The sequence below is a fragment of the Ranitomeya imitator genome, chromosome 10, assembly GCF_032444005.1.
Source record: "Ranitomeya imitator isolate aRanImi1 chromosome 10, aRanImi1.pri, whole genome shotgun sequence".
NCBI lineage: Eukaryota > Metazoa > Chordata > Amphibia > Anura > Dendrobatidae > Ranitomeya > Ranitomeya imitator.
In genome coordinates this window covers 131,143,933-131,168,145 of record NC_091291.1, presented here as the reverse complement: position 1 = coordinate 131,168,145, position 24,213 = coordinate 131,143,933, and the positions used below count along the sequence as shown (strand labels likewise).

The window sequence follows — 24,213 nt, the reverse complement described above, 5'->3', positions numbered from 1 at the left end:
GCACAATTCTCTGAGACCCGTAGCATCTTCATTTTTCGTGATCTGGGGTTGGGTGAGGGCTTATTTTTTGCATGCCGAGCTGGCGTTTTTAATGATACCATTTTGGTGCAGATACGTCTTTTTGATCGCCCCTTATTGCATTTTAATACAATGTCGCGGTGACCAAAAAAACGTAAATCTGGCATTTTGATTTTTTTTTTCCGCTACACTGCTTACCGAGGTTATTCCTTTTTTCTTTTTATTGATAGATCGGGCGATTCTGAACTCGGCGATACCAAATATGTATAGGATTTTTTTTTTATTATTGCTTTATTTTGAATGGGGCGAAAGGGGGGTGATTTGAAGCTTTATATATTTTTATTTTTTTTCATGTTTTTTAAAACATTTCTTTTTTTACTTTTGCCATGCTTCAATAGCCTCCATGGGTCAGATCGCCCCTATGTAGGTGAATTACAGCATTGCCATGAATGCCGACCACAGGGTGGCGCTCACAGCAATCCGCCATTAACAACCATGGAGGTCTGCAGGAGATCTCTGGTTGTTATGACGATCCACTGGTGACCCCCAATCAAGTGATGGGGATCAGCAGTGCGCACATTTCTGGCCGGAAGCGCTTGTTAAATGCCACTATCAGCGTTTGACAGCGGCATTTAACTAGTTAATAGGTGCGGGCGGATCGCAATTCCGCCCGCGCCTATTGCGGGCTGAGACGCACACAGGAGCGCGGCTCGTCACAGATCCAGGGTGAGTCAGAAGAAGCCGCGCTTCCACCACAAGACGAGGACAGGGTTTTGTCACTGGAAATAATCAATGAAAGTAATGACTGTACGACCACAGCCATCATTCTGAAGCTGTAATACCCCTTTATCCTCTGCGGGGGGCAGTCATGGCAGGCAGGACGGGACGTGGGACAAAAACAAACTAGTGCGCTCTCTTTTGCACCTGTTGCAAAAAAATACACTTCCCAATTCATCGGTTCTTTAAAAAAAATTTAATAAAATAAAACACCCTTTTTTTCCTTCCCAGCCGTTTCCTCACTTTCCTGTTGCCACTTTCAGCAAGAGAATAAAAGGGAAATAGATTTACAACTTTTTTTTTTTGCAATGTCAAAGGCTTAAAAAAATATATATATATACAGGCAGGATGTTTTACGGTGTATACTGGGTAGATATGGGGGCAACAGAGTCCGGACCCGGCCTTCTCTACGTCATTAATAGTGATGAGTGAGCGTGCTGGGATAAGGTGTTATCTGAGCATGCTCAGGTGCTAACACGGTCTTCGGCGTGCTCGGAAAACATGTTCCAGTCCCTGCAGCTGTTACACAGCCACAACACAAGCAAGGGTTCCCTGTTTGTTAGCCGTGAGACACACACGTTTTTCGAGCACGTTGAAGCCACTCGGTTAGCACCCGAGCATGCTCAGATAACACCTTATCCCAGCACGATCGCTCATCACTAGTCACTAATATTCTCCCATACCTCAGCTCCATTAGGGCCGAGCTGTGATCCATGACTACAGCTCAGACGCGCTGCCTACGGGTAGTCGATGGTAGTCTGAGACACCCCTCCTGCCCCATGATTGGCTGCAGCTCTTCCGCGGTTTATTGGCTACTCTATAAACACAGGACTCTCAGGAGGACGACGGAGCTGAATGTGTTATCTGAAAGTAAAATCCCAATGACATGGCAGGTATAGGGGGCTTTCAGCGGACCCCCTGCTGTCAGGCAGCCCATCAGGACCCCACAATAACATGACTGCGGAAATGTAAGGGCGTCGGAGCGTGGAACGGTGAGCCACCCATGATTACACCCGTAAACAGACAACGCAATGACCGGCCGGATGACGGAACACCATTTCCCGTTTTCTTTCCATTCTGCCTGATTAATGACATACCTGATACAGTCGAATAATATGGGGGTGGATGAGCATCTTCATGATCTGAACTTCTCGGAAAATTTTCTTCAGGTTTTCATCATCCAACTTGGTCTTGTCAATTATCTTGATTGCAACCTGGGATAAAAAAAAAAAAAAGACAATATTTAGCTCCAAAGTAATGGAGGGATCACAAGCTGACAGCCCTCATTATCACAGAGGGGGAAGCCCTCGTTACATCGTATCACACGTACGAGTCTGTGGGTGCAGCGTGAAAAAACACCACGACGTTATTTAACGTGGGCAGAATGAGGCGAGTCACCGAAAACTGCATGGAATTCCCTGAAATGACGGCTGAGAAAGATGAAAAAAAATGCATTTAAAGGGAATGTGTCACCAGAGAGCGGCCTGAGGGTTATCTCCGGATCCTTTGGGGACCCTCTATCCTAAATTCTGCGCCCCTATCTAGTCCTGACCAGGTAAAACAAAGGTTCTTTCTACTCATCAAGTCAACCTGAACCTTACAACTTATACTTAGGAGGGGGAAGCTTTCAAAATTACTGTTTAGAAATCAGATTTGTGTGTAAAAAAAAAAAAAAAAAAAGTCTTGCAATTTTCACTCTGGCCCTGGGGAATTTTTAGATTCACACTTCCTATCCATTGAGTGTTTTCAGCAGCCTCATTATCATCACAGGCAGGATTACAATGACAGGTAACGTTTTTACATTGGGAAGAAGGTAATGATTTTTTTTGATTTTTTTTTTCTTTTTTAAGGGGTTTTCCGGTATCCAAAAACCCATCGCCAAGAGCAGCTTATGAAAAATAAATAAAAACCCCGCTGTTCACACCCTCCCCAGGTCCAGAACTCTGTTTCTGCTCCACGTGACTTATCGTTGGCAGAGCTGATGTCACATGGACAGTGCTGCAGCCAATCAGTGAGCTCAGGTCAGTAGGCAGCACAAGCTGCGCAAAACAGCTGATTGCTATTGGCTGTAGCCAGCGTGTGCAGCCTAGAGACCTGAGCACTGCGCTCACTGATTGGCTACAGACCGCACCAGACGCCGCGAGCAGAAGAGGAGACTCAGCGCTGGACCTGAGGAAGGTGAGAAAAGCTTTTTTCCTTCTGTTTGTAAACAAAACTGAACCTGGGCACAGGGTTTATTATCTGACCGTGGTGCGGAGGAGGAGGGTGTTGGGCTATTTTGCATGTGGCTTCATGGCTCGGCTTCTCATCAGATGCTTGCAGAGCAGATGCCAGGACATTGCTGTACTAGGACCTGTCGCACCATCCTCAGCAGCGACTGCCTCCCCCCGGAGCCCGATAGGCCCCTCGCCCCACAATCCACCCGCCGTCATCACGCTGCATGTTTACAAGTGGAATGAATCGAAGGCTTGTTTTGCAGGAACAGCCCCTCCATAAACCTGAGAGCCGGGGGGCGAGCGGGCCGAGCAGGCATCTGCTTCACGGGATCACCCCCACCTCACTACTGGTGGGGTACACGGGCGCAGGGGGCGTCTCGCATTAGTGCACAATTACTCGCTTAGAAGATAAGTGACGACATAGGAAGTATATTGGGGAACGTCTCCGTAAACCGCACTCAGCCCCGACACCTGCCGATCTGTCAGATAATGTGAGACAATCTGTTGTCATAACCCCCAGAAAAACAGCTGAAAAATGAGGACCACCATGCTTCTCCCTGCTGTCCACTGCCTGCTGTCAGGTGTAATCCACATCTAGTAGCTTAACCACCGAAAGGAGAGTGGGCCGGCGGGGATGCCATGTCGAAAGCGGAGGGCAGCACTGGGGGTCTCCATGTCGGAAGCGGAGGGCGGCACTGGGGGTCTCCATGTCGGAAGCGGAGGGCGGCACTGGGGGTCTCCATGTCGGAAGCGGAGGGCGGCACTGGGGGTCTCCATGTCGGAAGCGGAGGGCGGCACTGGGGGTCTCCATGTCGGAAGCGGAGGGCGGCACTGGGGGTCTCCATGTCGGAAGCGGAGGGCGGCACTGGGGGTCTCCATGTCGGAAGCGGAGGGCGGCACTGGGGGTCTCCATGTCGGAAGCGGAGGGCGGCACTGGGGGTCTCCATGTCGGAAGCGGAGGGCGGCACTGGGGGTCTCCATGTCGGAAGCGGAGGGCGGCACTGGGGGTCTCCATGTCAGAAGCGGAGGGCGGCACTGGGGGTCTCCATGTCAGAAGCGGAGGGCGGCACTGGGGGTCTCCATGTCGGAAGCGGAGGGCGGCACTGGGGGTCTCCATGTCGGAAGCGGAGGGCGGCACTGGGGGTCTCCATGTCAGAAGCGGAGGGCGGCACTGGGGGTCTCCATGTCAGAAGCGGAGGGCGGCACTGGGGGTCTCCATGTCAGAAGCGGAGGGCGGCACTGGGGGTCTCCATGTCAGAAGCGGAGGGCGGCACTGGGGGTCTCCATGTCAGAAGCGGAGGGCGGCACTGGGGGTCTCCATGTCGGAAGCGGAGGGCGGCACTGGGGGTCTCCATGTCGGAAGCGGAGGGCGGCACTGGGGGTCTCCATGTCAGAAGCGGAGGGCGGCACTGGGGGTCTCCATGTCAGAAGCGGAGGGCGGCACTGGGGGTCTCCATGTCGGAAGCGGAGGGCGGCACTGGGGGTCTCCATGTCGGAAGCGGAGGGCGGCACTGGGGGTCTCCATGTCGGAAGCGGAGGGCGGCACTGGGGGTCTCCATGTCAGAAGCGGAGGGCGGCACTGGGGGTCTCCATGTCAGAAGCGGAGGGCGGCACTGGGGGTCTCCATGTCAGAAGCGGAGGGCGGCACTGGGGGTCTCCATGTCAGAAGCGGAGGGCGGCACTGGGGGTCTCCATGTCAGAAGCGGAGGGCGGCACTGGGGGGGTCTCCATGTCAGAAGCGGAGGGCGGCACTGGGGGTCTCCATGTCAGAAGCGGAGGGCGGCACTGGGGGTCTCCATGTCAGAAGCGGAGGATGGGACTGGGGGTCTCCATGTCAGAAGCAGAGGGCAGGACTGGGGGTCTCCATGTCAGAAGCAGAGGGCAGGACTGGGGGTCTCCATGTCAGAAGCGGAGGGCGGCACTGGGGGTCTCCATGTCAGAAGCGGAGGGCGGCACTGGGGGTCTCCATGTCAGAAGCGGAGGATGGGACTGGGGGGGTCTCCATGTCAGAAGCGGAGGGCGGGACTGGGGGTCTCCATGTCGGAAGCGGAGGATGGGACTGGGGGTCTCCATGTCGGAAGCGGAGGATGGGACTGGGGGTCTCCATGTCAGAAGCGGAGGGTGGGACTGGGGGTCTCCATGTCAGAAGCAGAGGGCAGGACTGGGGGTCTCCATGTCGGAAGCGGAGGATGGGACTGGGGATTTTCCTGGCCAGAAGTCGGGCGTAGGGATTCCCCCAGCTAGAAGCAGAGGCCAGACCTGGGTGTCTCCCAGCTGGAAGAGGAGGGTGGATCTGGGGTCTCCCGGCATGCAGCGGGGGACAGGTCTGTCTCTCTTTATGGCCTCGTGTCAAGCTGTATACAGAAAGACTGGATGATGGCAGGAGCAGTGAATGCAAAAAAGTGAGGGAAAGGAAGTTCCAGCACCTACAATGCTGGTAAATTACTGCATATCAGAGTTGCGGTCCATGAGAATGTAGACTGCTATTGGACATATTAGACGGATATGTGCACCAAAACAAGATATCATTTGTTCATGTGGTGTACAATACTCTAACTGCAGATTTCATCACGCCATTCTTCTCACCCTCTGCAGGTGAAATCTGTGGTTACGTCCAGAACTTAACAACGTGCTGTGGAATTTCACATTTCTGAATATGATATAACCCGGGCGGCCAGGTAACAAGCAGAAGCTTGAGAACGCTCTGATCCTACCGATTTCCCCAGAATCAGAGGCGTCCCTGAAATAACAGGGGGGCAATGTAGTGTGATCTCTGAACTCTCTGCAGCCCTCCGGCCCCTTTATCTCTGATCCGGACGTCTATCTATCCTCACAGCGTGGCCCAGGAGACGCCGCTCACGACACGCACCCGTCTACACGTGGCCTGGGAAGATAAACACGTCACACAAAGCGATCCACACCGTCAAGCATTGCTGCATCCAAACAATCAGGACTTCTCCAACCTCGGTGGAGAATCGGAACTAAGGATTGCTTTCGCTAATACAATGTGGCCAATATTCGGCCGGGATATGCCAGAAAAGGGGGAAAAACAACGGTGGTATAAAGGTCTCGGCACTGGGAAATCGAGAGGACGAGAAGGGAGAAAATCCTAAACATTGTGGGACTACAGGCAGGACTACGTGGGAAATGTCTGATTATAATGAGCAACGATACAGAAATCTGACCGTCATTAACGACCCTTTCACGTGACCACCCGACGGCCGCCCGCGGGTCGCTTACTGGCCTTTTTACACAGGCAGACGAAAAATGATTGGGATAAAACGATGGCCGACACGACCAAGATCGGAGGGTCCCTGCAATGATGAGGGATCGCCACCCAACGTATGAGTTTTGCTTGCACCTATTAGTTGTTTGCGGCCAGAACCAAGTACGGAGCCTGTGTTCTTAGGAGCCGCTATCATCGGGCCCCCATAGATCACCTTTCCGTAGGTTATAAAGAGAAGATGTGCCGGCGACAAAGATTCGTTTTCATGCCCAAGTATTTGAGCAATGACTGGAGAACGGGCGTTTTCCGGCCCAATGTTGGATGGATACGAGATCAATACTAATGACTGTAGATCTGTGGAAGGCTGGGAGCAGAATTCCCCCATAGGTGGTCAAAGAAGCCCGAGGAAGAGCGGCCGTCCATGGCCAAGTGAACATTCGGCCAAACTTCATGGGAAAGTCTAGGAGAAGGAATGACGTCTAACTATTCTGGAAGAAAAAAAAAAGCAAGTCTAGTCAAACACAGCCCGATTCATCCAACTGATAAAGTCAGATCTTGGCACGAAGAGATGAAGCGTCTCGGAGGTTCTCGAGGGGAATCTCCTGCCCAACGCGTCCCATAGTAAGTGTCTGCCAAATGAGGTCAGGGGCTTTAATTTGATGTCTACAGAGGAGGAATAATCTATGGTGCCATAAATGGCTAATGATCGCTGAAAACTGCCTTAATATGGGGGAGAGGAGCCGCGCACAAGGTCATTCCCCAAAATTCTAAGTCTTCACCTATGTACACAGGAGGCGGCGTCAGCCACGGGGACCCCTCGCCAACCCTGCGAATAGGGATCTAAAGTACCCCATTTATTCTCTATGGGACTGCGGAAGAAAAACGAGCGCTGCGCTCAGTCATCTCCAACAGTCCCATAGAGAATGAATGGAGCGCTGGCGCATGCATGACGTGGGGACGGCGAGGGTCTGACCGCTGGGATTAGAGTTACCACTTAGGTCACTTGTAATATAGGGAATAACCCCTTTAAATAGCCCGCGCTCTGCTAACTCTGTCCTAGTCTACACAGCGCAGTCAGCTAAAAATATCAGCCTTTTGTATCTCCTCCAATTTTTTCGGTGAATCCTTTTTTTTTTTTTAAAGTCCCAATGGCCTGGTGAGAATGTAAAATAGAGCCCCATGATACTAATATTCTCCTTACGGCTTTTTCCTTAGCCAGCTCCATACATTAAGAGCGGCCGGTCCCTGGTACAATGTCATCCTGGCAGACGCAAAACCGTGGATTTTATCGGTCGAGATCATTGACCGGAGAAAAAAAATCATCTAAAATTGGCAGCTGTGTTTGGGGCGGTTGATGAACGATCTTTCTTTGGACCGTTTTTTGGGGGGGATTTTACTGTCATTCCTACGCAATAGGACACCCGCCGGGTCAGCCTTGTATTACAACCCACTTTCAAGTTATTTAGAAGCAGGAAAAGCAGCAAGAAGCCGACATTGCAAGAGAGATCAAGGACAGAAGTCAGAAGCCCCCCCTGAGTGAGCGCGCTGTCGAGAGGGGCCGCCGCACACTAAAGTGCACAATGTACATGTCCATCCACACGGCCGGTCGGAGGGCCTCTTATCCGCCATTACCTCTCTGGCTGGGCTGAGGACAGGCGGCCTCTTATCATCACCCGGTAAAGTCACCACCACGGCTCCAGCGAGCACAAGCAGAGATTACACGAGTCGGTGCCCAGCGCCCAGTCATGGCCTCTGAATACATCCATTATAGAAAGGTTCTACAAAGAAAGGCTTGTCCTGGACCGTGGCCTGCTGCTTGTAAAAACCGGCATGTCAGAAAGCCACTGAGCGAGGTCTACAAAGAGCCCGAAGCACCATCACAAAAGCCGAAATCCACGGCCACTAGGGCGGGCGCAAAAAAACAACAACAAAAAAAGTGTGCACATGTCAGCATTTTCAGCAGACGTTTCTGCGCAAAAAAAAAAAAAATTGGAAGGAAAACCGCTGCATAAGATCAGAGCGTTTTTTTCTTATGTATTTTTAATGGGTGAAAAATTATGCAAAAACGTTGAAAGAACAGACGCCGCAGAATTGAGAAGAAAAAGAAAAAAACACATTTTGATGGTTTAAGTCCAAAAGTAAAAAAAATAAGTAGCGTGTGCAGGAGATTACAGAAATGTTATTCACTTTGCCGGTACTGGAAAACACTGCGTTTTTCCTGTGCCAATATTGCGTGGGGGGAAAAACCTACTTAAAACTACAACGTGTGAACAAGCCCTTACTGTACATTCACACGGGATAATTTTCCACAATACTTTGTATTACCGTGCCTGTATTGTCTGTATTACCAAGTCTCAACCATGGGCGCCGGAATTAGGCGCCGGCGGACGCTTCATTCCCACGTGGATGTACTCTTGGTATTAGGGCGATTTCACATTTGCATTTTTTGTTATTGCGGTAAAAAACGCAAAAAAACGCATGCGTTTTTCCCCCCTATATTTAACATTAAAAACGCATGCTTTTTTTGTATGCGTTTTGACGCGTTTTTGCAACGCATGCGTTTTTTTTCTGCATGCGTTGTGTTGCAGAAATGCAACATGTAGTATTTTTAGCGGTGTTTTTTTTTTTTTGCCGCAAAAAAAGCATGCTTTTTTTGCGGCAAGAAAATGCATTGCTGTCTATGTAAACGCATGCGTTTAAAAAAAAAAAAAAAAAACACTGATAAACCACCCCACACCATAAAATTGATAAAGGGATCCTACCCCTAATCCCTTTAAGGGTAGGGTTAGGGGTAGGGTTAGGATCCATTTAGGGTTAGGGGTAGGATCCCTAACCCTGCCCCTAACCCTAGCTCTTTCTGTTTATAGTGGGTTTTTTACTTTATTTTGATGATTGGCAGCTGTCACACATTTATCTGCATGCGTTTAAAAAACGCAAACGCATGAAAAAACGTATGTAAACGCGTCAAAACGCCGTGTTTTTTCTCACCACATGCAAAAACGCATGCGTCAAAAAAACGCAGCGTTTGCACGCGTTTTTTCACCATGCTTTTTTTTTTTTTTTTAAAACGCATGCGTTTTGAAACGCAAGTGTGAAACCAGCCTTACTTGGTCAATTTTTTTTTTTCCCCCCCAGGAATGGCATTTTTAGATCTGCTCCGCCATTTTCTGCTTTTCCACTGATTCTGGAAGTGTTTTTCTTTTTCGTCTACGCCCCTCCGTTCCAAAGTTATGCCCCTGGTAATAAAGGGAGTACATTTTTCCCGCCAACCAGTTGGGCGTGTACCAGAGAACTCTATGGGAGTGGCTGCGTTTTGATTGGCCAGTGTCAGAGGGGAAAACGTTAACGCCCACAGTGAAGTCCCGCGGCACACGCCTAGCTGGTTGGCGGGAAAATTTACTCATTTCCAGGGGGCATAACTTTGGAACAGAGGGGCACAAAAGAAAAAGAAAAACTGTTCCAGAATCAGTGGAACAGTAACAATTGGAGGAGATGTTCAGTTTAAAAGAAGTCGTCCCCTTTAAATCGGAGACCGGACAACAGTTTTGGCAAAAACCTCACCACCCTGTGGTTTATCCTGTGAATTGGCAAAGTTTTCAGCGTGCTAGAGGGCTGTCTTTTGGTCATCTGCCATGGCGTTCGATCGGATGCCTGGATAACCACATGAAGTGGCCAATAACACGTCGCCACCGTGTGGTTTTACCACGAATCAGCTTTAAAAATGATTCCAAATGGCTTCACATACCCTTTAAATTATTCCAAACTGGAATTCTACTTGCATATCAGGTTTTACAATAATTTATTGCTTCTTTTCCATATTACTCATTACCCCACCCAAGTAATTTCACATATCACTGCTTCAAGAGCACAAGCTGGACCTTGCCAAACTTTTCCACGAGTACCGATTTGTACGTGATTTACCGCGGACATCCAGACATTACGGGGTTAATTTTGTTGCCTTGGGTAGTGAAGGTGGCGCTGTGTCACGGAGGTATTTATACTAAACTTTCTCCAAAACTGGCTTTACTGAGGAAGCACAAAAAACATTGCCAGGATACTCGGGAATCACCCCTGGGTATCCGCGGCTCCGGCACGTAATCATGGCAGCCACAATGACAAAAATTAGGTCACAAAAGAAAACAAAAAAAAAAAAAAGAAAAGAGGGATTATTGTGGTGAATGTATTAGTAATATCGCTGGGTAACACTGGGACTGGGAGATTAGTGCGCGGGGAGCCGTCCAACGGCCAAAGTATGCGGAAAACTCAACAATGTGCCCTAAATAGCGACGCACAAAAAGTAGTTGTCGCTCTCCGCGAGGCCACATGGTGGAATTACAGCAGATTTTTAGTGAGGATTTTGCACACACAAAAAAGGAGCCATGGAAAGCTGTACATAATCTTAGAGCAGCACGTAGGGGCAGAGACACTGATTCCAGTGATGTATCACTTACTGTTCTGTCACTTGCCGTTTCAATACAGTGTTTTATCAGCAGGAGATTATCACTACAGGACTCGGTGTCTCGTGCCTCCTGGCCCTGCCACGCCTCCACCACTGATTGGCAGCTGTCAGTATAAACTGGAAGCTGCCAGCCAATCAGGGGTGTGGGCGGGATTATAAACAGCTCAGCGTTTGAGCCCCGCTAGATCTGCTGCGGAGAAAACTGTGATTGTATCACAACTGCTGCACCCTGAAAATTAAGTGAGGCCTCGCAGGCATCAGGGTCTCTGCCCCTACATTATGCTGCCGATTATTTTTAATCTCTTTGCTCTATTCCACTCTCCCTGTTCGATCCTCGATTTCCCTAAGCAAATAAATGTTAAGTTGATAGGAGAACAATTTATTTTTGTGCTTGGATTTCATTACAAATTTTGCACCGTTTTGCTTTTACAGTTAAGTTTCTCATTGCCGGCTTTAATCTGTCTTTTTCTGCACTCCTCTGTGTCGATTTATAACCACACTAAAGTTCAAGACATCTCTGATGTGGTCTCTGGTCTTAAATCAGCACGTAAGAGTTCAGGGACAGATAAAGGGTCTCCCAGCTGTGTCACTTTACTGCTTGCTGCAATTTCGATAAAATCACAGTTGCAGATCTAGCAGTTCTCTGAATGTTGAGCTCTGCATAACTCCACCCACCACCACTGATTGACAGCTCCCTGTGACCTCTGCAGAGGCAGAAAGCTGGTGGGGGATTGTGGTTGGACTACCCAGCAAGCAAGTTTACTAGATCTAGTGATAATCTCCTGCTGATAAAATGCTGATTTTCTGAAAATTACACTAAGTGACATCGCTGGAATCAGGGTCTCTGTCTCTGCATCATTGTGCTCTCAAATTTGGTGGAAAAATAGACTGAGTTAATTTGGAGAGCACCGAATGTTTTGCCACTCCAGAGCAGGCCGTACTGTGCGCCATCGACATCTGCGCAGTGTGCCCCCTAGTGGCCACAGCGGCACAACAGACGACATGAAAAACAAATCTGCTAGCCGTCAGAAGATAAGAACTAGCACGTCAGACGTTATTTCCAGATAAAGCCATATTCCCAAGTTCTGGCAGCCGAGGAGCAGCAGTGGGTCAGTTTCCACTGTACAGTAGGGTCCCACGGTTATTTAGAGGAAATATTAATGGTTTTGAGTGGGTCCATGGGTTTTTTAAACATTGTAAGATTCTTTTACTGTAATACACTGGGAAACTATTCCAAACATGCGGCCACTTTCCTGCAGAGCAGGAACTCTCACCGCTGCTCCCAGGCCTCCTCCTCGTACAAGTTTTCATCTTTCCTTCTACATATAAACCCGAACCAGGACAGGACCACGGACGGCTCAGGAACTTAAAGGGGTTGTCCCATAACCGACCACAGGACTGGCGATACAAGGATGATCTTTAATTGCTGGGACCCCCATTGGAGGTGACAATACCCCCAAAGACGCCGCACTATATACACCTGACACTCTCCTCTCCCCATACAGACAAGTATACACACAGTAAGGTCAGAATAGATGAAGGTTACTCGCTTTTCAAGGGAATCTATCAGCAAGCTTGTGCTATGTAATCTGAGAGCAGCATGATGTTGGGACACAGACCCCGATTCCTGCGAGCTGTCACTCACTAGTCTGTGTGTGATTTTAATACAATCAGTGTTTTATCAGCAGTAGATTATCACTGCAGGAAGAGGAGGCTTGTGCCATGTAGTCCTCCTGCTCTGTGATTGGCAGACTTCTGTCAATGTACATATTAATCTGCGGGTGATGTGGGCGAGATTATACAGGGATCGGAATTCCGAGATCCGCAGAAGAGAGCCCTCGCGGGCAGGGTCCTCCCTCCTTATGTACTCGTGTGCCTTGTTATCTGCTCATGTTTAATGTATTTGTCTATATTTGCCCCGTATTCACATGTAAAGCGCCATGGAATAAATGGCGCTATAAAAATGTATAATAATAATAAGAGAAAACAAATTGTGTAAAAGATGACAGCATGCAGTCCAGCAAGTGACATCACTGGAATCAGGGTCTCAGCCCCTACATCATCAGATTACATAGCAAAAACAAACAAAAAAGGCCCCCAAATAGCTTTCTCTCCCAAATCCCCCGTGCACGAGACCTCGGCTTTTCTCCTTCTTCCTGTCCATCTAGTCTAATGTGTATATAATGGGAGACCACGCTCATCCTCGGCAGTTTACAGCGCGGCACGGTTCTTTTATCCCACGTAACGCCTTCTTCTATGAATGTAAAGAAGGTATTCCTCCCACAGTCTCCTCACCGCATCACCGGGGAAGAGGAGGAAGAGGAGGAGGAGGCCGGATTTACCATCCTGCTCACTGGCCGGGCCGGCAGCTCTATACATGCCAATGCCACACAGGGTATCATGAAACATGGAAAGCTGTCAGACACCTCCACCGGAGAAGACACAAGTGACAGACAAAACGTGGGAAGACACGAGAAGCCACAAACACTGAATACATTCCCGGCCAATGACGGCTTCTGTCTGCTCCACTACGATAGAAATAATGAATTGTCCGTCCTGAGAGCGTAGCGAAAGCCTGTAAGTCACATCTACCGGCACGACGGCCATCACGGTGGCAGGAACCCATCAGGCTCTAGGAAAGCTGGGTGACAAATGTATTACTGCTGCCAGTTCCGCACATAGAGGGTCCATCATTACCACAATTATCAGCATGATAGCTAAATGTAGGACTGCTGGGGGTCCAACCAGAGATCATTGCTCCTTAGTGGGGCGGACGTGTGTATGCTCGACCTCAGCTTCATTCATTGTCTATGGAACTGCAGAAGAGCCGAGCGCTGTCCTCTGCGCTCTCTGGTAGTCCCATAGAACAGATACCTCTGCTTCAATCCTACTACTATAGCTCTCTGCGAATCAAGTGAATATCCAATCAGTGGGGGGCCAACTTCTGGTACACCCCACAAAAGTTCAGCCCCCCATCAATCAATAAAATCAGAACTGTCAGACCCCTGGCAATCAATAAAATCAGGACTGTCAGACCCCTGGCAATTGATAAAATCAGAACTGTCAGACCCCTGGTGAACAATAAAATCAGAACAGTCAGGCCCCTGGCGATCAATAAAATCAAAACGGTCAGACCCCTGGCGATCAATAAAATGAGACTGGTCAGACCCCTGGCGATCAGTAAAATCAAAACGGTCAGACCCCTGGCGATCAATAAAATGAGACTGGTCAGACCCCTGGCGATCAATAAAATCAGAACTGTCAGACCCTTGGCGATCAATAAAATCAGAACTGTCAGACCCCTGGCAATTGATAAAATCAGAACGGTCAGACCCCTGGCGATCAATAAAATGAGACTGGTCAGATCCCTGGCAATCAATAAAATCAGAACTGTCAGACCCCTGGCAATCGATAAAATCAGAACTGTCAGACCCTTGGCGATCAATAAAATCAGAACAGTCAGACCCCTGGCGATCAATAAAATCAGGACTGTCAGACCCCTGGCGATCAATAAAATCAGAACTGTCAGACCCCTGGCGATCAATAAAATGAGACTGGTCAGACCCCTGGCAATCAAAATCAGAACGGTCAGACCCCTGGCAATCAATAAAATGAGACTGGTCAGATCCCTGGCAATCAATAAAATCAGAACTGTCAGACCCTTGGCAATCAATAAAATCAGAACGGTCAGACCCCTGGCAATCAATAAAATCAGAACTGTCAGACCCCTGGTGAACAATAAAATCAGAACTGTCAGACCCCTGGCGATCAATAAAATGAGACTGGTCAGACCCCTGACGATCAATAAAATCAGAACTGTCAGACCCTTGGCGATCAATAAAATCAGAACTGTCAGACCCCTGGCGATCAATAAAATCAGAACTGTCAGACCCCTGGCGATCAATAAAATGAGACTGGTCAGACCCCTGACGATCAATAAAATCAGAACTGTCAGACCCTTGGCGATCAATAAAATCAGAACAGTCAGACCCCTGGCGATCAATAAAATCAGAACTGTCAGACCCTTGGCAATCAAAATCAGAACGGTCAGACCCCTGGCGATCAATAAAATCAGAACTGTCAGACCCCTGGAGATCAATAAAATCAGAACTGTCAGACCCCTGGTGAACAATAAAATCAGAACTGTCAGACCCCTGGTGAACAATAAAATCAGAACTGTCAGACCCCTGGCGATCAATAAAATGAGACTGGTCAGACCCCTGACGATCAATAAAATCAGAACTGTCAGACCCCTGGCAATCGATAAAATCAGAACTGTCAGACCCCTGGCAATCAAAATCAGAACGGTCAGACCCCTGGCGATCAATAAAATGAGACTGGTCAGACCCCTGGCAATCAATAAAATCAGAACTGTCAGACCCCTGGCAATCGATAAAATCAGAACTGTCAGACCCTTGGCGATCAATAAAATCAGAACTGTCAGACCCCTGGAGATCAATAAAATCAGAACTGTCAGACCCCTGGTGAACAATAAAATCAGAACTGTCAGACCCCTGGCGATCAATAAAATGAGACTGGTCAGACCCCTGACGATCAATAAAATCAGAACTGTCAGACCCCTGGCAATCGATAAAATCAGAACTGTCAGACCCCTGGCAATCAAAATCAGAACGGTCAGACCCCTGGCGATCAATAAAATCAGAACAGTCAGACCCCTGGTGAACAATAAAATCAGGACTGTGAGACCCCTGGTGAACAATAAAATCAGAACAGTCAGACCCCTGGCGATCAATAAAATCAGAACAGTCAGGCCCCTGGCGATCAATAAAATCAGAACAGTCAGGCCCCTGGCTATCAATAAAATCAGAACGGTCAGACCCCTGGCGATCAATAAAATCAGAACAGTCAGGCCCATGACGATCAATAAAATCAGAACTGTCAGACCCCTGACGATCAATAAAATCAGAACAGTCAGGCCCCTGGCAATCAATAAAATCAGAACTGTCAGACCCCTGGCAATCAATAAAATCAGAACTGTCAGACCCCTGGAGATAAATAAAATCAGAACAGTCAGACCCCTGGTGAACAATAAAATCAGAACAGTCAGACCCCTGGTGAACAATAAAATCAGAACAGTCAGGCCCCTGGCAATCAATAAAATCAGAACTGTCAGGCCCTTGGAGATCAATAAAATCAGAACAGTCAGGCCCCTGGCAATCAATAAAATCAGAACAGTCAGGCCCCTGGCAATCAATAAAATCAGAACAGTCAGGCCCATGGCGATCTCTAAGGTGAGAATGATGAAACACCTGGTGATCAAAATGGATGGAGCCACAGTAATCAATATGTTTGGAACGGTCCGGCCCCAGACATCAAAAAGGCTGAAATGTTTGGACCTCCTGCCATCAATAAGGCTGGAATGGTCAGACCCCCGGTATTCAACACGTTATCCCTTATCCCTCTAAACATCCGATTTATCAGCAGCATCGGAGACGATACTGGAAAAAAAAATATATGCACAAACCCTGTCAGCCGAGTCTGGTCTTTGTGGCACTTAGAGAGTTAAATACACAAAATGTCGACAACAACCTGACGGAACAGGTTAACAGGAGCGGATGCAGGACCTTGGTGGCGGCCGCACTTCTGCCGCGCCAGGAGTTAATTCTGTCTAGGAAAGAGCGTGCACAGCAATGCTAACCAAATCCCAGAAGGACAGTGTGAAAACAGACACTTAATTATAGGGCTGCTTAATTAAATAATTCAAAACCATGATAATAAATAAGAGGCTGCAGTCTCCGGCGCTCGGGGCGGACGCGCAAGCTGTAATGTGCGGATATTAATTCAGTGACCATCTTGTAGATTGTGCGGGGCTCAGACCATTCATCAGCAAAAGACGATCCAATGATTACACTGGTCAGCAAAAATAATTTTCTGGCCTGGACTTTAAGAAGAGTTTTAGACTAATCTGAGGGTGCGGAATTCAAATCTGATCTTATAATTTCTCTATCATCACGTTTTTGCGCTATAGGTATATAGCCCATTTTCATGAATTCCATGATAAATATAAGTAGTGTATGAAAAGTCTAGGTTTATACGGTTCACTAAGGTGAATTTAGTTTTCATTTAGTCTCCCAATAAATGTGAGAATATCTTTGCTTTCTTTGAACATGCATAATTCCCATTTGTTATGATAACAGCCTTGTTTTCTGTGCTACTGGGACAGTAGAGCTACAGCAGAGCATTGGGTGAAAACTGAATGGCCTCAGCGGCAGAGTTTGGCATCTGGCGATAATGTCATCCATGATCCTAGTGGACAGGAAGGACATTGTCTTTCCTCCCTTACACATAAAACTTGGATTGATGAAGCAGTTCGTCAAAGCTCTCAATCACAGTGGAGAATGCTGTAACTATATATGTTCAACTTTTCCTGGTCTCAGTGGAGAGATGGAGAATGAGTATGAAGATTCACTATTTACACGGCCATTTGGGCTTTATTCCAGAGAACCTTGGGGATGTGAGCGAGGAACAAGGGGAGCGTTTTCATCAGGACATTAAAACAATGGAAGAACGGTATCAAGGCCGGTGGGACTCACATATGATGGCGACTATAGCTGGAGCTTGACGAGAGACAACCCAGAAGCCGTAAATCACAGATCAGCCAAGAAAAGAAAGTTAACGGCCATTTGTCATTCATCTGTGCGCCATATATACGTGTTTTTATATTTTGTAGTTTAATTCTGTAAGTATATGTGACTTCCTGTACTTAGACTTTGTAATCTTTGTTATTCCTTGATTAAAAATATACAATGTAGTACTGAAAATCATGTGTTTTTATCATAAAACATTAGGAGCAATTTTCATCAAAAATTTAAAATATCTCGAAATCCTGATTTGATAGCCAAAAACGGAGTTCATATTCGTAATCAGCAGCCAAAATTGACTTAAAATAGGTTTTAAAACCTTTTGCCAGAAAAATTGCGTTGACCGGTGTTATCTGCCATGACTGTGTGAGTTATGGTAGCACCAACCTGCCGCGTCACGTCAGACAGCAAGGATGCAGTGGCAAAGGCCGAGCCGCCGGGACATTACTGGCACTGACCGCTGGATGGCGCTGGTCAGGAGGGGAACATACTGCGCAACAAGTAAAGAGTGTGGGGAGAAAGTAAGAAATGAGTAACAGAGAAGGTGAGCGTCTGAGAAGAGTAAAGTTCTGGTGGCCGCACGACTGGTCAGAGCATCACCATAACACAGATCTTACAGGGTGCACCCGGTACGTGGCGAGTCTTGGTGAGGAGGGCCCGGCGCGACTTGCATGGTGCGCCCGGCATGCATCGCCACTTGCATGGTGCGCCCGGCATGCACCGCCACTTGCATGGTGCGCCCGGCATGCACCGCCACTTGCATGGTGTGCCCGGCATGCACCGCCACTTGCATGGTGTGCCCGGCATGCACCGCCACTTGCATGGTGCGCCCGGCATGCACCGCCACTTGCATGGTGCGCCTGGCATGCACCGCCACTTGCATGGTGTGCCCGGCATGCACCGCCACTTGCATGGTGCGCCCGGCATGCACCGCCACTTGCATGGTGTGCCCGGCATGCACCGCCACTTGCATGGTGCGCCCGGCATGCACCGCCACTTGCATGGTGTGCCCGGCATGCACCGCCACTTGCATGGTGTGCCCGGCATGCACCGCCACTTGCATGGTGTTCCTGTGAACCGCTTCCTACCTGCCAGCATCCATGGCTCCTCTTGAGTAGCCGGCCTGGCGTATCATCGTTACATGGGACATAAAAACAAGCTGGCCAATCAATATAAAACCATGGATGCTGGTAGGCTATAAGGCAGTGCACTGGACTCCCATCCCGCGGCCACTGAACCGGCTCCTGGGAAAGAATTGGCACCATCTCTAGTACCTACCAATAGTGGCCTGAGGAAGGACAACCATTACACTGGGCTGACCTCTAGGCGCTGACCTCTAGAGGCCGGATAGCCTCGGCTGCACTGAGGAAACGTCTTATTTTACAGCTTACATACAGAAAATCAGCTGACGATCACTAGAAAGCAGAAGATTGAGGACAGGACCCCCGACACAGAAGGCGATGAGGGGCCAGAGTGCTCTGCCATCGACGACTGTTCACCTCAGGTTCCACTGATTAAACTGGAGCGTTTGGTAGGAGCACGGACTGGACGGATGTCGGCCAAACCCACCGACCATATGCAATGTATGGGGCTAACCGGAGTAACCCAACAGAAGAGGTCAGGAGAGGCTAGGATTTCTCATGGAGGCTTTAGTCCGGCAGCGGACGCTTTCCCTCTCCCCATTTAAGGGGTCCTCAGTCACTTCTGGATCATCACTTCCCGCAGCGGTGCCGCTCCTCTGACCTCCCGGCGGCCATGTGACATTAATATGGCGTGTGACCACTGCAGGCTCCAGTATTTACTCCGGGCAGACCGCCACTCTAATAGAATAGTGAAGGCTGCAGCTGATCAGGTGCTGCGACTGGTTGCAGCGGTCATGTGGCTTAACAATATCAGCTGACCACAGCACAAACATCAGTGCAACGGCGCTGATCCAAGAGGTACATAAACAGTTAAAGTTTTTGTACATAATGCATCTTGGGGCTAATCAGAATGAGTGGTCGAGTAAGAACTAACCTTTTTGAAGGGGTTGGCCGGACTTCTGACAAATTTACAAATCCTGACAGCGTGGGGTGTTCACGTTGTCAAAATCCACTAGTATTGTCAGTGGGTGCAGGAGGTCACAAGGATGCGTTTTGGATACATACGGTCACATGCCGACTAGATGTGTCTGGGGAGGCCGAGCACGACTAGTCGGCATGTGACCATATGTTTGCAAAATGTATCATTGAGGTCATGCCTGCTCCCAATGGCAATACTTGTGAATACCAAGAGCTGTGTGGGAGAAAAAATAATAATTATTTGAGACGGATGGACATCAAACATGGGCACCAAACACATTCAAAATTATATATATATATATATATATATATATATATATATATATATATATATATATATATATATATATATATATATATGCAACAAGACATTGACATTTTGGGCTTTCATTGTAGAAAACTGCAGTGAGCAGAATTAAATTCCTATTAATGCTACAAAATAATATATATATAAAAAAAAACAACAACAATGTAGACGTTTACACCCAAGTTAATGGATTTTTATAGTCGTTCTCCCTTTAATGACATATCTGAACGCTGGCGTTAATGCTGTGAATGGCAAAGAAAACAAACAAGTGTCTCCTTGACTAAACAAGTCCATTCTCCCACTTGACGCACAAATGACCGGGAGGAAGCCCAATATAGACTGGAGACGTCTTCGAATCATTGGAGAATAGTTCTGCCTGGAGGATTCAAAAGGGGAAAATGGAAATAGAGGAAGGACGACCAGCAAGAAAAACACGGTCAGAGACGTTAGAAAAAGCAAGAAGAACCGAGCAAAAGACAAACGCACACAAAAAATAAATTATGAGAGTTCCTGATCCTGAGACGCAGATACAACAGCACCAAGTCTAGACAACGTTCTGTGAGCTAAACACATCATCGATCACCAGGTCACACACACAGGGCATGTCCGGGATCACGACATTGATGACCTATGCTTAGAAGCCCGACCTAAAAAAAAAGGCACAGAAGAAAACGGACTCACGCTGCACGATCGCGGATGATCGGCGGTCACTTACGGCTCCGTTCAGAGAGGCCGACCACAATTCTACGCGCACAAGACGAGCGTGGATACAATCCTACTGTGTGCACAGAGCATCACGTCATTGGCAGCATCTCCCCTGTTTACACAGGACATACAATGATTAAAAATCCTCTCGCCCGACGAACAAGCATCCCGCTCGCTCGCCGAGTTCTCCCGATCGATAAATCCTACAAACACTCATTCGTTCCCTGATTAGTCCATCTAAATAGAATGGGGACATCACAAATGATTTTTTTTTTTTAATTAAATCTCCAGAAATACTCAACGCCTTCAAAAATCTTGGACACGCGCTCTTTTTTTTTAGGGGGGGGGGAGGGGGAATCAACTTTAGGAAACTTTCTCTCTGCTTGAATCTCTGCCCCATTCAATGTGCCGATATCGCCTCCGTCGCTTTGTTACAAAAAAGGGTCGATTCTTTGGTGTAGATCACAGAAAAACGCACATTTTTGTTGATGTTTTTGCAGTTTTTTTTCTGAGCCTTTTAGGCAAAGTTTTTGAAAACACGCCAGAAACAGTGTACCCTGTTCATACACCCCATGTTCTCATTAAAAAAAAACACAAGAAAAAAACCTTGCAGAAAAACGCATCAAAAACGGAGTTCTTACAAAACCCCGTCAATAAACATTGGTCTTTTAGAAGCAGTTTTTTTCTTTCATATGTGGCTTTTTGGGCCAGAAAAGCAGCGTGTGAACATGCCCTTCTACATTTGCACCAGTATCCGGAAAGATAGAAGATCCCGTGCCCCTGGCCTGTCAGTAAGATGACGGGACGCGGAGCTGCCCAGAGCCGTGGCGTCACTGTACTTTCCACTAACGCCTGATATTAATACCTCTCATTCTGAGCGGACAGTTGTCGGGCACGGGGCTGACCTCATCCAAGTCCCGCTCATCAGCTGATTTTGCAGCATGACCAGAAAGGATGAAGGTCCCACTCATGTATCTGGTGCGTAGAGATCCCAGGAATCAGTGGGGTCAGAGGGTACCGAGCACCAATCAGAATGGCGGCATGTATGACTGTATCGGGGGCACCCAATTATTTGGAGGAGTCCCTTTAAGCCATGTTCACACGCAGATTTTTTTTTTTTGTGCAGAAAAGTTGCATTTTAAAGTATCAGCAAAAGCTATGAGATTTCAGAACTCTCACGCACACGCTTGCGTTTTGCAAATGAGAACTGCAGCAATTTAGAAATCTGTACGTTTTTCTCAACGTCTTTGCAGCATTAGAAAGCGAAAAAAAATGATGCAAAAAAACTTTTTTTTCAGTGTTTTTGCAGCATTTTTTGCTGCGTTTTTGATGAATAAAACTAACTTTATTACACATATACGGCGGACAAAGCACATAAAAAATGCTGCAAAAAAAAAAAAAAGAAAAACATGGTGAAAATGTTGCAGGTATTGTGTGCAGGAAAAAAAAAACCACCAAGTGTGAACATAGTCCAATGATCTCCGGCGCGGCGTCTGATTATCCAGGGACTGAATGAGGCGGTCTGTGCGTCTCGCCAGCCCCGGGGGTCCCGCAAGCCTCCCGCCCAGCAGCTAAAGACCACCGACTCGTAATCTGCACTGGAGTCCTGCTCATCTCTAGAAATGAGAGTTTGTGTAATAAGAAAACCCCAAAACCATGCTTCCTTCCCAATTCTCGGCCATTGTAAACCAGCGATCACCCAAAGAACAAGCAAACTGCTCCTTCACCAGATGGAGCAGACGGTTTACCTTAAAGTGAGTTCATCAGCAGGTTTTTACATGGAATCTGAGAGCAGCATGATGTAGGGGCAGAGACCCCGATTCCAGCGATGTGCAGCTTCCAGTTGTTTCAATCTAATCAAGTGTTTTATCTGCAGGACTAGGTGTCAGGGCCAGGCGAGTACAGCCAATCTGTGTAACTCCGCCTCCATCACTGATAGGCTGCCTTCTAGTGGTGTGGGCGGGGTTATACACGGCTCAGCAGTCTGAGCTCTGCTACACATACAGGAGAGAAGCGATGATTCTATCAAAACTGCAGCAAGCAGCCCAGCATGTGATACCTCTCCGGAATCAGCATCTCTGCCCCTACATCAGATTTCATAGCAAAAACCTGCTGACAGACTCCCCTTAAACCCATATTAAAAGAGAGCTCTCATTCAGTTACAGTAGTATTGAATTTACGCCTTAGACATTTAAAGGAAAGGGGAAAGACAGGAAAAAAAAAGGAAATTTACTGGGTGACAGTTAGGGAGAACCTACCGGCCCATTTTTATGTATGCCTGTATAAGGGCGAATGCCTTCATTTTTTTGGCCACATTAGAAAACTAGCCAGGTCATATGCAAATCAGACTCGGAGGGGGCGTGTCAATGCACTTAGAAGTTGGCACGCCCACAATGCACTCCTGGCCTCATTTGCATATGGCTTCTAAGCTAATTTTCTCCTGATTGGTACAACCGATCCCTGGGATAAAAAGCACATTTTTATGGGGGGGGGACAAGCAGCTGCACAGCTATACCATTATTTTCATATGCAAAAAAGTTCCCCTTAGGTCATCTTGCAAATTATAGATTTTTTTAAAAATTTTTGCGAGGGGGGGTGGGGGGGTTAATGTGAATTTACAATTTCAGACTACCTGGGGATCTGAAGGATAAAGCGGAGTGTGAAGAGTGCGAGGCCGATGACAGAAGTAGTGAAAAGAACAGGAAGCAGGTAAACAGGCCAATTAATGGGGTGGGTGGGTGGGAGCGGGTACAGCAGCTGGTTGTACAGCATGGGTAGAGTGGGTAGAGAGGAAAAAAAAAAAAGGAAAGCAGCCGTCCACGGTGTCAGTCTCGCACCAGGAATGCGGTTTCCAGGAAGCGTCAGAGCATCTGATCTCGGTGTTGCCTGGATACAGGATACACAATAACTGCAGCGAGTGGCTGGCGCAGTGCGTCACACGCCGACTGTGCACGCACAGCACACTCACGCTGGGCACGGGAAAGAAAAACGCAGCTGCAGTTATCAAAATTCAGAAAAGAAGCCTGAAGATAGACGTGCGGCGGTCACGGTACACTAAAAGCAGCCCCACCTGCGTAATCACAGCTTCTCCCGGGGTCACAATTACCCGCAACTCGTCCTCCGAATCCATCTGTCCGCGTGCAGACGGCGCGGGAACCTGCACCACGGCGGGCAGGTGTTCCTACCGCAGGTGCCGCTCTCGGATGTGGCGGGGGGCAGCATCGCTTGCTGCATGACTAAACCGTTTTGCATCCCCCGCTACATTTTTTGGGGGGTTCCTTATACCTCATCTTGTCTCCCAAACACAAATTCCTGTCCATGTGGCCTAGGGAACCCCCCCCCCCTCTACGAGCCAGAATCAGGGGTTCGTCCGCCCGGGTCCTTTTGGAGCAGCAAAATCAACTGGAAATCATATAGATTTTGGGACCACTTCACCTTGTATCAAAAGGGGTCAACTCCTAAAGACGAACTTTGTCCATACGGCCTATAAGACCCCCATCCATGAGCCAAAAATCAGGTCCTCGTCCACATGGGACCTATTCGCGGCAGACATTTTCACAGCAGCGCCAGTGTCAGATCCGCACCTTTTCGATATTGATGACCTAGGCTATTGATATCTTATAGGGTATGTACCTAGACTAGACGCTACCCCTAACTATAACACCAAGAAGTTATCCCCCATCTCACAACTAAGGGATGAGCGAACGTGCTCGGATAAGGTGTTATCTCAGCATGCTCAGGTGCTAACCGAGTGTCTTCGGCAGGCTTGAAAAATACGTTCTAGTCTCGCAGCTGCTTCTGCTGCCGAAATTGTGCAGATAATTGCACCATATATGTTGCATT

At 48.1% G+C, this 24,213-nt stretch overlaps 1 protein-coding gene across 1 annotated transcript in view; it reads right to left on the bottom strand.

Annotated features, from left to right (window-relative positions):
- The window catches only part of SIK3 (SIK family kinase 3), a 96,158-nt gene that overhangs the window by 48,971 nt on the left and 22,974 nt on the right, over positions 1-24,213 (bottom strand). Inside the window, exon 2 of the mRNA XM_069741454.1 lies at positions 1,893-2,009. Within this exon, the coding sequence (XP_069597555.1) occupies positions 1,893-2,009 (117 nt within the window). The remainder of the gene's footprint in view (positions 1-1,892; positions 2,010-24,213) is intronic.